At 36.4% G+C, this 15153-nt stretch overlaps 1 protein-coding gene across 1 annotated transcript; it reads left to right on the forward strand.

Annotated features, from left to right (window-relative positions):
- Positions 1-10039: 10039 nt before the first annotated feature.
- LOC123888342 (leucine-rich repeat receptor-like tyrosine-protein kinase PXC3) lies at positions 10040-13926 on the forward strand. Its single transcript, XM_045937373.1, has 3 exons — positions 10040-10467; positions 10653-13163; positions 13254-13926. The coding sequence occupies exons 2-3, from the start codon at positions 10823-10825 to the stop codon at positions 13571-13573; spliced, it is 2661 nt and encodes an 886-aa protein (XP_045793329.1). The 5' UTR covers positions 10040-10467; positions 10653-10822; the 3' UTR covers positions 13574-13926.
- The last annotated feature ends 1227 nt before the right edge of the window (positions 13927-15153 follow it).

Genomic DNA, 15153 nt, shown 5'->3' on the forward strand with positions numbered 1-15153 from the left:
GTTTTGATTTTTTTTTTGCTATAGATAAGTTTGATATTTTCATTCAAAAAGAAGCTTGATATTTTAGGAAGTAATGTTAGGGTAATTTCTTGAGTTGGGTTTTTTTGTCACTTACATATCTTTTTTTGGTTACATTTCTTGAGTCGTGTATTTTTTTTTGGGTACATTCTTGAGTTGGGTATAATTGCATGAATGGAAAAATTCTTGCGAACTATTAAGAAAATTTCTCATCCCACCTACCCACTTTCTCACCACACCCCTGGAAATTCCATTTTCGCCCTTGGTCAAAAATTCGGAACGCGTTTTCCGAATTTTTTTTGCCTTCAAAAACAACTTCGGAATGTGTTTTCCGAATTTTTTCCAAATTTGAACTAAAAAATTTCGGAAAACGCGTTCCGAATTTTTTGACCAAGGGGAAAAATGGAATTTCCAAGGGTGTGGTGAGAAAGTGGGTAGTGGGATGAGAAATTTTCGTAAATTAAATTGAAGAGGAAAACAGTTTTGTTAACGCATAATTACTATATATTTTGAGTTTTGACACTCCTAATGCAAACTACGATATATTCTACTAGGCCTTCTTAAAAGTTGATTATGCATCAGACATACTAGTATAATTTAAGATTATGATTTTTCTTATACCATTCAACTTCATTAAAATATATTGATCAAATATATAACTCTACTTGATTGGCATTATGTTTTTCAATTCAATATTTTTTTTTTCATTTACAAATGAAGGTGGCAAAAAGTCGTACTACATCAATCAATAGAATAATAAAATTACAACCAAATGTACTATAATGACTAGTAGAGAACCTAAGAAAATTCCAAATAAGAAAGCAAAGATAAGAGAGAGACATAGAAAGTGGTTTTGATGCATCAAAGAGGTGAGACAAGAAATGATACAAAGCTCATGATGCATGTCTACTAAAGAGAGAGCCCAATCTCAATCAATAGAGATTCCATAGTGAAATCTTATAGGAGTATGCTTTTTTCATTGCTTTTAGATGTTGAGGGGGGTCATATAATCACACTCAAATCACTTTCTCTCACACCCATCATCCATGCACATGCAATTGGTAGAAGGTAAGGGAGTTAGTGGAGTCATGTCTTTAGAAAAGTGTAAAATTAAAGGACATGGATTTTGGGGTGTGGTCGGATTTACATTACAATTTTTAGTTGTACTTTATATGCATCAAATATTTTCATAGGTTTATGTCAATGGAGGTGCTGACATGTAGGGTATTTATATTGTTTGGGATTTGTTTTGTATTAAGGGTCTAATTATTACTAGATTGCACCCGTTTTATTGATAATCATGTCATTAATTTGCTTTACACATTTTAATTTTGTTTTATAAATTAAATATCTTCTTCAAAGCAATCCTTTTGAACAATCACTCCCAACTCCACATACTAAAGTCATGATTATTGAACTCCAATGACTTAATCTAAGGTAACAAAACAGGTATTAGATTTAAGAGGTTTTGGGTTCGAACTCTACTAGTACTCTTAGAGTAAATATAACATTTCTAAATATTTTAAGAGTCTAAGATCTTTCTTGCTTTAGACTAAAATACTATTCTTTTACCTTTTATGAAAAAATAAAATCAAATAAATGTATGTTTAGAATTGCCTTTGAATTTGGGAGTCACTTTAAATATTGTACAAAATTAATATAATTAATCTTTTAAGGAGGGAGATTAATTAATCTACCTCCTTAAATACAGGTCCTTTTTTTTCCTCTAGAAACACATAGTTCCTTTTTTTTTTTTTTTGATAATGCACACATAGGTCCTTTAAACTAGACTAGATAATAATAGGAATTAATAAAGATGGTAGTATTTTTTTTGTTTACTTAGTTTTTACTATCGGAATTCGACCCACTGAATTGTTTAATATGGTTCGGCAGACAATTTTAGCATCAAGTGGTGTAGTTGTGAGGGATCGAACTATGATCTTTCTTAATAAATTTGGCATCAATCACTACCGAACAAACTGATGATTGCTTACTTATTTTAAATTATTACGTTTTATAAATATGAAGGCTAAAGCCCGGGTAGTAAATATTAAGCCATACTTTACGTCGAATTTGCTAGTTGTTATCTTTCTTAACCAAAGTTAATATATGGAGAAACTTTTTGAAGGAAGAATGTGAATTTGAATGCTAGCAACACACTCTTTAACAAACACACTCCAACACACTCTCTTTTATTGGTTAAAATTCACATGAGTCCCATAAAAAAATATGGACCCATATAACTTTTATGGGATTCATATAAATTTTAACCAATAAAAGAGAATGTGTTTTTGTTAAAGAGTGTGTTGCTAGCACTCCTAATTGAATTTTGCAACATAAGTCTTAAATTTTGTTTCTCTATAATATCATAACGATGATAATATATAGTAATATAGTGGTGACCAACCTAGTGTAATACAGACATAATTTGGACCTACCTGTCCACAAGATGCATCTTCCTCTCCTCTTTGCCCATTCCATTGGCCCCACTCACCATTTCAAATAAATCGATTATTAGCTCCTTTTATTCTGATGATTTTATTTTGCGTCTTGCTTATGAGAAATTGAACACCAAAATGATACGAGGTAGATAGTCTAAACTCGCAATAATAAATAGATTCATGTTTTTCAATAAAAGTAGTTCAGTTGATAACTAACTATAAGGATATTGTTAAAAGATCGAAGTTCAAACTTTAAATATTCTATTCTTGTAAGTTTAATTAATGTACTACTGAATAAGTGTAATTCATTTGATCGCTAAAAAAACACCAATCTATAATGATCTAGGTTTGAATTTAAAATTTTACATTTTTCTATATTTTAAAAAATGTATGAGTTTAACCATCAAAGGTTAAATTAGTACACACAAAAAATGCATAAAATTAATTATAGACAAAACCCCTTCCATTATTTCTCTTTTCTTTTACTCTACACTTTTCAAAAATATTATATATGTGATATTTATCCAACTGTCCTCAATGTGATGTTCATCGCCATCATGCTTTGCAAACGAAAAACATTACATTTTCTCCTTTCCACTATCTTTGCACACAAATGGTCCACAACCATTTTGACTTTAAGTACAACACTTTTTTACACCGCATATCTATTCTATAGTATAATACAATATTATATAGTTTGAGTAAAAAAAAAAAGTATGTAGCGGTAACTTGTGAAATAATTTAATGGTAGCAATGATGACTCAAGAAAACAATTAAAGGACAAAATATGCTTTTTGACACTCGTTATTTTTCCCCCTTAGAAAAAGATACTTTGTAGGGGTTTTTTCCATTACAAGTATGATCTAACAAATTTAATATGTAGTACTCCAAATATTCTATGTAGTACTCTAAGCATTAATAATAATTTATTTGTGTGTGATTTATCATGGACTACTATTATATGTAGTCAATTGTTGGAATGCTAATGATTTGTCTCACATTGCTTTAATTTGCAAAGCTTTTTATTTTTTTTCACTCCATTCAAGAGATTTAGTATTTCCAAAGACAATATTGCATCAAGTCCAATACTCCAATAGGGTATGTTCTTACTAGCAAAAAGAGTATGATCTTAGCATGAAGGGAATGGTGGAAAGAGTTTGATAGCTCAATCATATGCACTCTTTTTTTTGGACATAACTCAATCATCAACTATTTTTTGATCTCTCAAAAAATAAAATTTTAGGTGAAGTGTAGCTGTGTAGGTATTAAATTCATTTAAATACCTTGTAATTGACTACACTATTTTTTTTTGAACATTTTGGATTAAGAAAGTTTCACATATGAATTAAGATATATGGTATAAAAATCCAAAACATCTAAGTACCTTACAATTGACATTGTAACTTGGTGATGGAATCAACATGTTTTCTTTCAAGGTATATGGTGTAGTCAAACTCATTTCAATAAAGAATTAAGAAAAACATTTCTCCCATTTAAAATCTTTGTATGCATGCAAGTTAATATTTCACTTTCCTAATTGGTGAATATGAATTCATGAATACTAGAAAAGCTGGCCAGTTTGAAGAGATTAGTATGATTTTATAGTTAAGTACAAAATTAATATGAACATGTGGGTCAAAGAGACTTTTTTTTTAGGTGAAAGAGGGCTTTAAAAAAGACACATCTCCCAGAAATCTAGAGCTCTTGTCTTGTGCATAAATTTGTTGTGTATTTAAAAAATAAATTGAAATGCTTCTTATGGTGGTAAAAGCAAGTCTCATAATAACCAATTAGGATATTAATTATTATATTTTAGATTAGTATATTATAAAAACAAACCATATAGTATTCATTGAGGGAATCCTAGGATTAGGTGAGTGAGCTTTTGCAAGACAACTTTATTGTCTTCCCAAATCAATGATAATTTTAAGAAGAGGGCATTTGCAAAATTAATTCCCCATCCATGAGGGCCTTTGTCATTCACCACTTGCATGACTAACAAAACATTTACTAGGTACTGACATCCACTCCTCTCCTATCCATTTTGCTCATTTACTTTAAATACTGACACTTTATAAATATTGCATATTGAGAGAGACAGCTTCACAAAACTAAAAACCATGAAAGAAATTATTTATCCTATTTATTTGTAATAACTTTGTTATTTATCTCTTTTTTTTTTCTTTTCACATGAGGCTTTTATCTTTATAAACATGTATATGTTAATCATTTATTTTATTTTTCTCACACAGGTTCTTTATCATTATAAACGTTTACAGGTTAATGTTTTATCTTATTTATTTGTAACATAATAAAAAGTTTGAAAATTGACAAATATGAAGAGTTTGAAATATTTCATTAAACCATAAATGGTGATGAACATTTATCTTGTTCATCATCTTACTCACTAATTTATAACAAATACACTCAAATAGACCTCAAAATTGTATGAATATGTGTTTGGTGTTGGGTCACAAGCGGACAACTAGGGAATGATCCATATTGGACTTAGAACAATTATACAAGTGAGTTGAACACAACTTCTTAACCCAAAACCTTAAGACATTATGTTTATGAGTCCTATCACTTATAAAATGTTCAATCTCCACTTTTCAATCAATGTGGAATTTAACTCACCTCACACTTGCCACAACAATCTCCTCCTAAAGTGTCAGTCATTTAACTCATTATGTTTCCTCTCAAACGAATGCTTTTCAGCCACATATACACTTATACCACCGTTGATATGCTCAATGGGACTCATCGTCTGACCACCGTTTGTCATAAAGACTTTCGATACAAAGAGTTGGTCGAACTATTCATCAAACCATTTAAATCAACTAGTTAGGTTATAATGCATGCAAATACTCCAAGCCATTTAAAGAAGAGTAATAATTAAAGAGAGAAATTGACTTTTACGTAATTATCTTTAGAAAGTATTGATGACTTACTCGAGAGTTGCCAAAGTACTAGTAATTAGGGTATAATTGTAAAATATTGTATTTTTTTTAACACGCTAGTAAAATATTGTATTAAAAGTTGAATAAATCAAATATTTTAGGACACACCCAAAAACGCTTAGATAAAATCGCGCAATTTTTTTTTAACTTTTTTTTTGAAAAAGCTAAAATGAGATATATATATTAATAAACAGTCTTCCCAGCACAAGGTATACTGAGAACGACTAAAACTATTTACAAAGAGTCACGAAAAAGACCATAAAAAATCAAACTAGGCCCAAACAAAGTAAAGGATCAGACCACCAACTATGGTAATTAGAGACTAAAGTCACACTCGTCGTCTTCAACCACCTATAGGAAAATAGCTTGATCTTATCCAATAATTGATGAGAAGTACTTGTTGAACCGCCAAATAATCTATGATTTCTTTCTGTCCAAATAACCCAAACACAGGCGAGCCAAATCAACTGCATAAAAGACCGTCGAGCACGGGAACCACCTGCTGAAGAAGTGAACTGGACAAAATGATCACCCAAAGTAGTGTAAGCCACCATAGGGACGCCAATCCACAACCGAACTAATGCCCAGAGAGAACCGAAAATGTCGCATGAGAGGAACAAGTGATGAGCCGACTCCACCCCTCCACAACCAGAAACACAAGAAGTAGCTGTAGACGATAAGATGCCACGGGAAACCAGATTGACTTTGGTAGGCAACCTATCCCGCAATAAACGCCAAACTAAAATAGACACCTTCAAGGGTACCTGCTTGTGCCAAACAAGATCATAACAAGCATCAAAAGTAACTGAATCCAGAGAAGTCAAAAGCTGATATGCATCACGAACAGAGTAACCATGATCAGGATCAAATAACCAAAGCCACCTATCTGGAAGATGAGCCTGAGGGAGCTTTGAAGAAGGAAAGAGCATAGACAGGTAGAGAGGTTAAGACAGACTTAAGCAGTACCAGACGTCCACCAAAAGAAAGAAAGCGGCTCTTCCACCCAGATAATCTATTCTTTATACGAGCAATCACCGGATCCCAAAAAGCCAAGCGCGTCGGATCGCCACCAATAGGAAGACCCAGGTAAAGGAAAGGCACCCTTCCCACTTTACAACAAAGAGCAGACGCAGCCTCATGTAACCAAGACGTAGGGATGTTCACCCCAACCAAAATACTTTTAGAAAAATTAACCTTCAACCCTGACAGGGACTCAAACAACACCAGAACAGCCTGCAAAGCACGAACATTCGCCCAACTTTTGGTCCCAATAAGCAACGTATCATCGGCAAACTGAAGATGGGACACAGAAACAGGATTTTGACCGCCAACACTATACCCAGTAAACAAGTTACGCTCCACCACTGCCTTCATCAACACATTCAAGCCTTCTGCAGCCAACAAAAAGAGAAAAGGGGAAAGTGGATCCCCTTGCCTGAGACCCCTCTCAAGAGGGAACTCATCAGTAGGACTACCATTGACTAAAACAGACGTTGTTGCCGTACAAATACACTCTTTGATCCATTTCCTCCAAAGAGACGGAAAGGACATTCTCCCCATCACGTCATCCAAGTAACCCCAATCCACTGAATCATACGCTTTCTCGAAATCAACTTTAAATAACAACAGCTCCTTTTTAGTCTTACGAGCTTCATCCACCACCTCATTCGCAACCAGAATACCATCAAGAATCTGGCGATCCTTCACAAACGCAGATTGGGACTCAGAAATAACACTACCAATCACCTGACGCAGCCTATTAGCTAGCACCTTAGCCAGGATCTTGTAAAGACTTCCCACCAACGAGATAGGCCTAAAGTCATTCAGACGCTGAGGACTTTCCACCTTAGGAATCAAGGCAATGAAAGTAGAATTTAAGCCTTTAGTCAACTTTCCATTCCTATGAAACTCCGAGATAAAGCGCATCACATCTCCCTGAAGCTCTGCCCAAAAACTCTTGATAAAACCAAAATTTACCCCATCAGGACCAGGACTTTTAAAACTGTCACAGTCCCACACCGCAGCCTTGACTTCCGCGGCAGAAAAAGGCTTTGTCAGACTACCACCCTCCATCGGACTCAATCTGTTAAAAGTAAGATTGTCAACCACTGGCCGGTCCACACTAATGGCCTTAAAATGAGACGCGAAATGTGAGGTCACAGCCTGACGAATAGGATGCACACCCTCCACAGTAACCCCCTCCACTTGGATAGAAGAAAAAGAGTTCCTCCTACGTCGACTCGCAAGAACCGAATGAAAATATTTTGAATTCGCATCTCCTTCCTTAAACCACTTCGACCGGGACTGTTGCCAACAAATACTAGCGTTCAAACGCGAAAGCGATTGAATGTTCGATGTAATCCCATGTAATTCCTCAAGCTCAGTGGCTAAAAGATCCTCCTCTTCCCCCTTGGTATCCAAAGCAGATAACCGGTTCTTTAGAGAGTCGATCCTGCTAGGCAAGTTTTGAGCATGAGTCGCATGCCAATCCTTCAAAGCAGATTTAATCAATTTAAACTTCTCTTTGAGGACATAGCCCCCCCAGCCGTCAACCTGCAAGGAATTCAACTTATCTCTCACAAAAGAGGTGTAACCAGGAATATCTGACCAGCATTTGAGCATCCTTGCGGGGCGAGGTCCCCAATCTTCCTCATTTGCAGACAGGATCAAGGGACAGTGATCTGATAAACCCCGCATTTGAGCCACCTGCGCACAATTGGGCCAAGCCATACACCACTCCTCAGAAAGTAAGAACCTATCAAGGCGGCTCATCGTCGAACCATCCCCTTTATACCAAGTAAACTTACGGCCACCCAAAGGCAGATCGATCAAAGAATTATCATCAATGAAACGCTGAAAAGGAATATGATCCAGAGAACTATGCCCTACCCGAGTGGACCGTCTTTCCTCCACACTCTTCACAGCATTAAAGTCCCCACAAACACACACTCTCTTTCCATCCAGCAGTTGAATCCGATTATATAAAGAGTCCCACAGCCGTTGCTTCGCACTATTATCACAGGGCGCGTAAACGTTTGCGATGTAAAATTCCTCGTCATTTTTTAAGAAGCGACCATGACTCCACAACACATGCTCATAACTTACAGACGACCACATCTCTACCTCCGCCGAGTCCCAAATAGTTAGCAAGCCCCCTGACGCCCCCACTGAAGGACGAAAAGAAAAATCATGGGGTGAAGACCCCCATAAAGCCCCACTAAGAGAAGTATCACACACTTGTAGTTTAGTTTCCTGAAGACAAACAATAAAAGGATTTTGAACCCTCACCAACTTTCCTACCTCTTTCCGCTTCTCAACCCCCCCCCCAAGACCCCTTATATTCCAAGAAACAATCTTCATTGAAGGCTCTTACACCCCTTCGTCCTCGAATCACCCCCTGAGGTCTTACCCTTACTTGCCCGAGATAACACACTGAACATATTCGAGTTAACACTATTAAACTTAACCCCTATAGCTTTCCCAATACCCCAAACATCTTCCACAGCCATCCGATTATTGCCCTGCATTACCACCCAATTTTCCCAGTCATTGTTAACAGAGGCCGACGACTGATTCTCCTCGGAGGACACTTGATGAACCACCTCACAAGACCGGTCGACTCTTAGCACTCCTTGACGTTTTCGCACGTTTTTCTTTAAAGCCTTCAACGCCTCTTTACGATCATTACCAGGCATCCTAGCAACCTTTTTGAGAGTGTGTAGCGAATGGCGAGGCTTGCCTCCTCCGTGTCTCTTCTTGAGAGGTTTTCGCGCATCCCTAAGATTACCATCTCCACGAGACTTTCTTGCCTTAAAATTCTTCCTAGTAGAAAAAATAACCCCTGCATCCCCATGATTGTGATCATGCAGCCAATCCAGGCTCCAGGGTCCTGCCATCACCGATCTACTAACACCTGGGGGACAAGACTTAGATTGTTTGTTGCAAAACGGGTTCCTAACCCGAGCCAACGACCTGTCGTCCAAATGCTTAGACCCCTCAAGAGCTTTACCACTCCCTACATCTGACCCCTGAGAAGGATCACCAAACTCCTTGTCGACACAGACAGACACATGAGCCGCCTTCCCAACAGTTGCATCCTCAGCTAGCACGGCCCGGGGGCTGATATGTCCCTGATGATGAGAGGTTTCCAATTCCAAGCCTTCTTCAAAAAGAGGATTCTTGTACTCGGAACGCTCTCCGGTTGATTTCAACTTAACAGCATAACATTCATCTTCCTCAAGCTCATTCACATAATTATCAAACAACAAGTCGACATTGTGACTGGCTTCCTGATCACCTATCCTTGTTTCGATGTCAGAATTAGATGCTTCCTGATTACCTACCCCACATGAGACATAATTATTCACATAATTTTTTTTTAACTTAACCAAGATTTTGGATTCGATTCTTGTCTTGGGCAAACAACAACATTAGAGAGAGTTTGCCGCACATTTAAATTCCACAATGTTCGAAAAATTAGTCTCTGCAATTGCGTGCAGATGATACCTGATTTTCGGTTAAAAAATATATTTTAGGACACATTTTTTCCTTTTGCATCATGAGTAAATTTTTTGAAAATTAGCATATAATTTTTGTTCACAAATTGATGGCGCCCAATGCAGTAGTATTATTATGCTTATGCTCCAAAACAAAACACAAATACAAACACATTGTGTTGTTGTATACCCCACATGAGTCAGAAAGACAGGAGATTTATGCAGCTTTCATTCACTGCCCATTTCTCGTGAAAGCCCTCTACATGGGATTGTAGTGCCCACTATTTCCTTCCCATCTCCTCAAAACAATCTCTCTCTCTCTCTCTCTCTCTCTCTCTCTCTCTCTCTCTCTCTCTCTCTCTCTCTCTCTCTCTCTGTGTGTGTGTGTGTGTGACACAACAAAACACCTGATCCGTGAACCACTGTACTACTACTAAAAATCATTGTACTATTCACTCTCATTTCATCCCTGAAGAAGGAACATGTTTTCATCTGCATAATCAATCACTTTCTCCGTTGCTTCTTCAGTTCTATCTCCTCTTCTGTTACAGAGTATGCAACTCTCACTCTTCATAAAGCAACCCCTTTTGTTTTTTTTAATATTTTTGTTTCTGCTTTTTCTGAAAGTGAAAACTTTTTATTAAAAAAATGATATTTTTATTATAATTTTATACAAATCACAAATGGGTATTCTTCAAAATGTTGATTTTGATATTGGGTTGTTTGTTCCATTTCAGGGCTAAAAGATTCTAAAGTTTTTTCCCTTGAAGAAGTGATGGATGTAGCAAAGTTGTTTCAAATCCTCACATTTGTGAAATAAAGGAAAAAGGGTGAAGGAAAGTTTGATTTTTTGAGTGAAAAGAACAAGAAAAAAAATTGTTGGTTTTGTGGTACATAGTGTATAGTGATGGAAATTCTGTTCTTGTTGCATATTGTGTTAGGTTGGTATCTTTCAAATGTTGAGTTTGTAGGTGCTGAGTTACAGGACCAAGCTATAATACATGCAATCAATCAAGAGCTTAAAGTTCCTGAATGGAGTGATGCAAACATTTCAGGTTACTGTTCTTGGCAAGGGGTTTCATGTGACAATCATTCAATGGTGGAGAAGCTTGATCTTTCTCACAGGAACCTTAGAGGTAATGTGACTTTAATGTCTGAACTCAAAAGTTTGAAGTTACTTGACCTTTCAAATAATAATTTTGGTGGATTTATTCCTCTTGCTTTTGGAACTTTATCTGAGCTTGAAGTTCTAGATTTGTCTTCTAATAAGTTTGAAGGTTCAATTCCATCACAGTTTAGTGGTCTCAAAAGCTTAAAATCATTAAACCTTTCTAATAATTTGCTTGTTGGTGAGTTTCCAATTGAACTTCATGGCTTAAAGAAATTGCAGGATTTGCAACTTTCTAGTAATCAATTGAGTGGTTTTATACCTTCTTGGGTGGGGAATTTAACCAATTTGAGAGTTTTTTCGGCTTATGAGAACCGTTTAGATGGTAGAATTCCAGATAATCTAGGCTTGATTCCTGAACTTAAAATACTTAACCTGCATTCTAACCAGCTTGAAGGTCCAATACCATCAAGCATTTTCGCTTCGGGAAAGCTAGAAGTTCTGGTTCTCACACAGAATAATTTTAGTGGTGATCTACCCGAGGAAATTGGGAACTGTCGTGCCCTTTCAAGCATTAGAATTGGAAACAACCATCTTGTAGGTAGCATTCCTAAGACCATTGGAAATCTTAGTAGCCTAACATACTTTGAAGCCGATAATAATAATCTTTCTGGTGAGTTAGTGTCAGAGTTTGCTCGGTGTTCTAACCTCACCCTCTTGAATTTAGCTTCAAATGGATTTTCCGGGACTATTCCACAGGAGTTTGGACAACTTATGAACCTTCAGGAATTAATTTTGTCTGGAAATAGCCTATTTGGTGATATTCCAAAACCAATTCTCAGTTGCAAAAGTCTCAACAAGCTTGATATTAGCAACAACAGATTCAACGGGACAATACCAAATGAAATCTGCAACATTTCTCGGCTGCAGTACTTGCTATTGAATCTGAATTCCATAAGAGGAGAGATCCCTCATGAAATTGGAAGTTGTACAAAACTTCTTGAGTTGCAATTGGGGAGTAACTATTTGACTGGAACTATTCCTCCCGAGATCGGCCGCATCAGGAACTTACAGATAGCTTTAAATTTGAGCTTCAATCATCTCCATGGATCACTGCCACCAGAATTCGGAAAACTCGATAAACTTGTTTCTCTCGATGTTTCAAACAACCGGCTATCAGGTAATATCCCAGCTGAGCTTAGGGGAATGTTGAGCTTGATAGAGGTGAATTTCTCGAATAATCTGTTTGAAGGCCCTGTACCAACATTCATTCCATTCCAGAAAAGTCCTACTTCGAGTTTTTTAGGCAATTTAGGGCTTTGTGGAGATCCATTGAACTCTTCATGTGGAGATATTAATGATGATCAGAGTAGTTACCATCACAAGGTTTCTTACAGAATCATACTGGCCGTAATTGGTTCTGGTTTGGCAGTTTTTGTGTCGGTAACGATAGTTGTCATGCTGTTTATGATCAGAGAGAGGCAAGAAAAAGCAGCCAAAGAGGCTGCCGGTATTGTTGATGATCCAACCAATGACAAACCAACTATAATAGCAGGGACTGTTTTTGTCGATAATCTAAAACAAGCAGTAGACCTTGAAGCCGTTGTTAACGCAACAATGAAAGACTCAAATAAGATCAGCAGCGGAACATTCAGCTCAGTTTACAAAGCAACCATGCCTTCTGGTGTGGTCTTATCAGTTAGGAGACTGAAATCTGTGGACAAGACAATAATCCACCATCAGAACAAGATGATTCGAGAACTTGAAAGGCTAAGCAAAGTTTGTCACGATAATCTTGTGCGACCTATTGGTTATGTCATTTACGAAGATGTTGCTCTTCTCTTGCATAATTATTTTCCTAACGGAACATTATCTCAGCTTCTTCATGAATCTACCAAGCAACCTGAATATCAGCCTGATTGGCCAGCTAGGCTATCCATTGCCATCGGTGTCGCAGAAGGTTTGGCTTTCCTTCATCATGTCGCAATTATCCATCTTGACATTTCTTCTGGAAATGTTCTTTTGGATGCAAATTTCAAGCCTTTGGTTGGAGAGATTGAGATTTCAAAACTTTTGGATCCAACCAGAGGCACCGGAAGTATTAGTGCAGTTGCTGGTTCCTTCGGTTACATACCACCAGGTATACTATTTTCTGACATGCAATTCTTCCATTTAATTTTCATATTTGTGTTTTGTATATGTTGTATGATACTTTTCTTTTGTAATGCAGAATATGCATACACCATGCAAGTGACAGCACCAGGAAATGTTTACAGCTATGGTGTTGTTTTGCTGGAAATCCTTACATCTCGACAACCTGTTGAAGAAGATTTTGGCGAAGGTGTAGATTTGGTGAAATGGGTTCATAGCGCTCCTGTTAGAGGGGAAACTCCGGAGCAGATACTTGATGCAAGACTTAGCACAGTTTCCTTTGGTTGGAGGAAAGAAATGCTTGCTGCTCTAAAGGTTGCGTTGCTTTGCACCGACAACACACCAGCCAAACGACCGAAAATGAAGAATGTTGTAGAAATGCTACGGGAAATCAAGTAAAAAACGAGGGACTCAAGCCATCAAGATTTGAAGTATGTGAACCTGTCATGCAATGGATACTGAAGAACTGATATGTATTACAAGTTACAACTATAAATAGTAGTCTTGTATCAAGAATTATGTTACATGGTACGAAGGTGTTGTAACAAGTAAAATCAAGGCTATATAGGAATTGATTGATCTTCACCATTCTAGTAGTTTGTCCAAATGATTAGTCATGAAAATCAATTTGAGTTGGACACTATATTATTATTATTAGGTTCTTATTGAGTACATGCATGCAAGGAAAGACACTGATACAGGATATTTATATCAGTTCTTATTGATCAGTATGAGCTTGTCCTCAGTTTCCATGATGTATTTTAATTTATATGGGACATGCATTCAGATGTCAATTAGTGTGCATTGAAATTGAAATTTCTAGTTCATTTTTATTGTGGTTGTAGACTATACATGATGTGTCTGTCATGTTTATTTTACTGGATATATAAGTTACTTTTTAGACACAGTAGCACATTTCAACAATTTTCATTGCCTTAAAACAAGAGAGGATACTATTACCTCTAGTTTTTAAGGAAGTTATAAAAATATAAAATATTAAAGGATTTTTTTTGGATACCATGTAAGCAAAATTAATAATAAAAAAAAATAGTTCGCTTCAAAATAATTAAATATGAAAAATAACATGATATTAAATGATTGAATGATGGATAGCAAAACTTGAGTATCGGAGTGTTCACTTACTTTAAAGTGGAGTACAAATGAAAATCAGCGATGAACACAAAAGTGCGAAGCACAATATCAAATACTGGTAGTATCATTAACAACATGACAGATCTTGCACTCAACATTTGTAAGGAGGCGACCGCGACAAAGCTTCCAAAGATAAGCCTGAATCCTTTGAATCATGATCAATGCACATTGAAAACAACCTTGAGGAGATAGGAAGAGAAGTTGGTGAAAATTGAAGATGAGAAAAGGTTGGGAGAAGATGGTCACCAAAAGAAAGGAAGAATATATTAAGTATCTCTTTCTTTGAATAATAAATGGTTATTTTTAAATAAGATATTGGTGTTTTTTTTTAAGAAAATGGTTTTATTTCTTTTACTGTTGTACAATTAAAAAATAATTATGGCAGTCCCCATGAGCTTAGCTCAATTGGTTGGGACATCAGCATTTTATATGCAGGAGCCAGGGTTCGAACCCTGGACACTCCACTTATCCATCTTTAAAGGTGGAATTTCAAGCCACTAGGCTACTTGACCAAAAAAAAAAAAAAAAATTATGGCAAATGCTAATGAGTGCCCTAAAGACATTGTATAATATATGACTAAAGAAGAGATGTATTAGTACTTAACTTTTGTAATGAAAAAATATATTTTAAGACCATCATGTATTTCATGTTTTTGTTTTATTTGTATTATTATTATTCGAGCAGTCATTTTGAAGAAAATCCTACCCTATTCAAGACATAGCAAACACCAAATGCGAGCTCCTTTTCCAGCCGAAATACGGATTAGTTTGCCACATTGTGAAAATCTAGCTCATTCAGCTAGGACCAACCCCATTGGTTTCGATCC

This window comes from Trifolium pratense, linkage group LG6 (assembly GCF_020283565.1).
Source record: "Trifolium pratense cultivar HEN17-A07 linkage group LG6, ARS_RC_1.1, whole genome shotgun sequence".
NCBI classification, from domain to species: domain Eukaryota; kingdom Viridiplantae; phylum Streptophyta; class Magnoliopsida; order Fabales; family Fabaceae; genus Trifolium; species Trifolium pratense.

Bases quoted from the DNA above. Each gene is read 5' to 3' on its own strand.
- LOC123888342 (XM_045937373.1), top strand. From the start codon at position 10,823: ATGGAAATTCTGTTCTTGTTGCATATTGTGTTAGGTTGGTATCTTTCA. The intron at 13,164-13,253 runs GTATACTATTTT...TTTGTAATGCAG, and splicing joins CTTCGGTTACATACCACCAG to AATATGCATACACCATGCAA.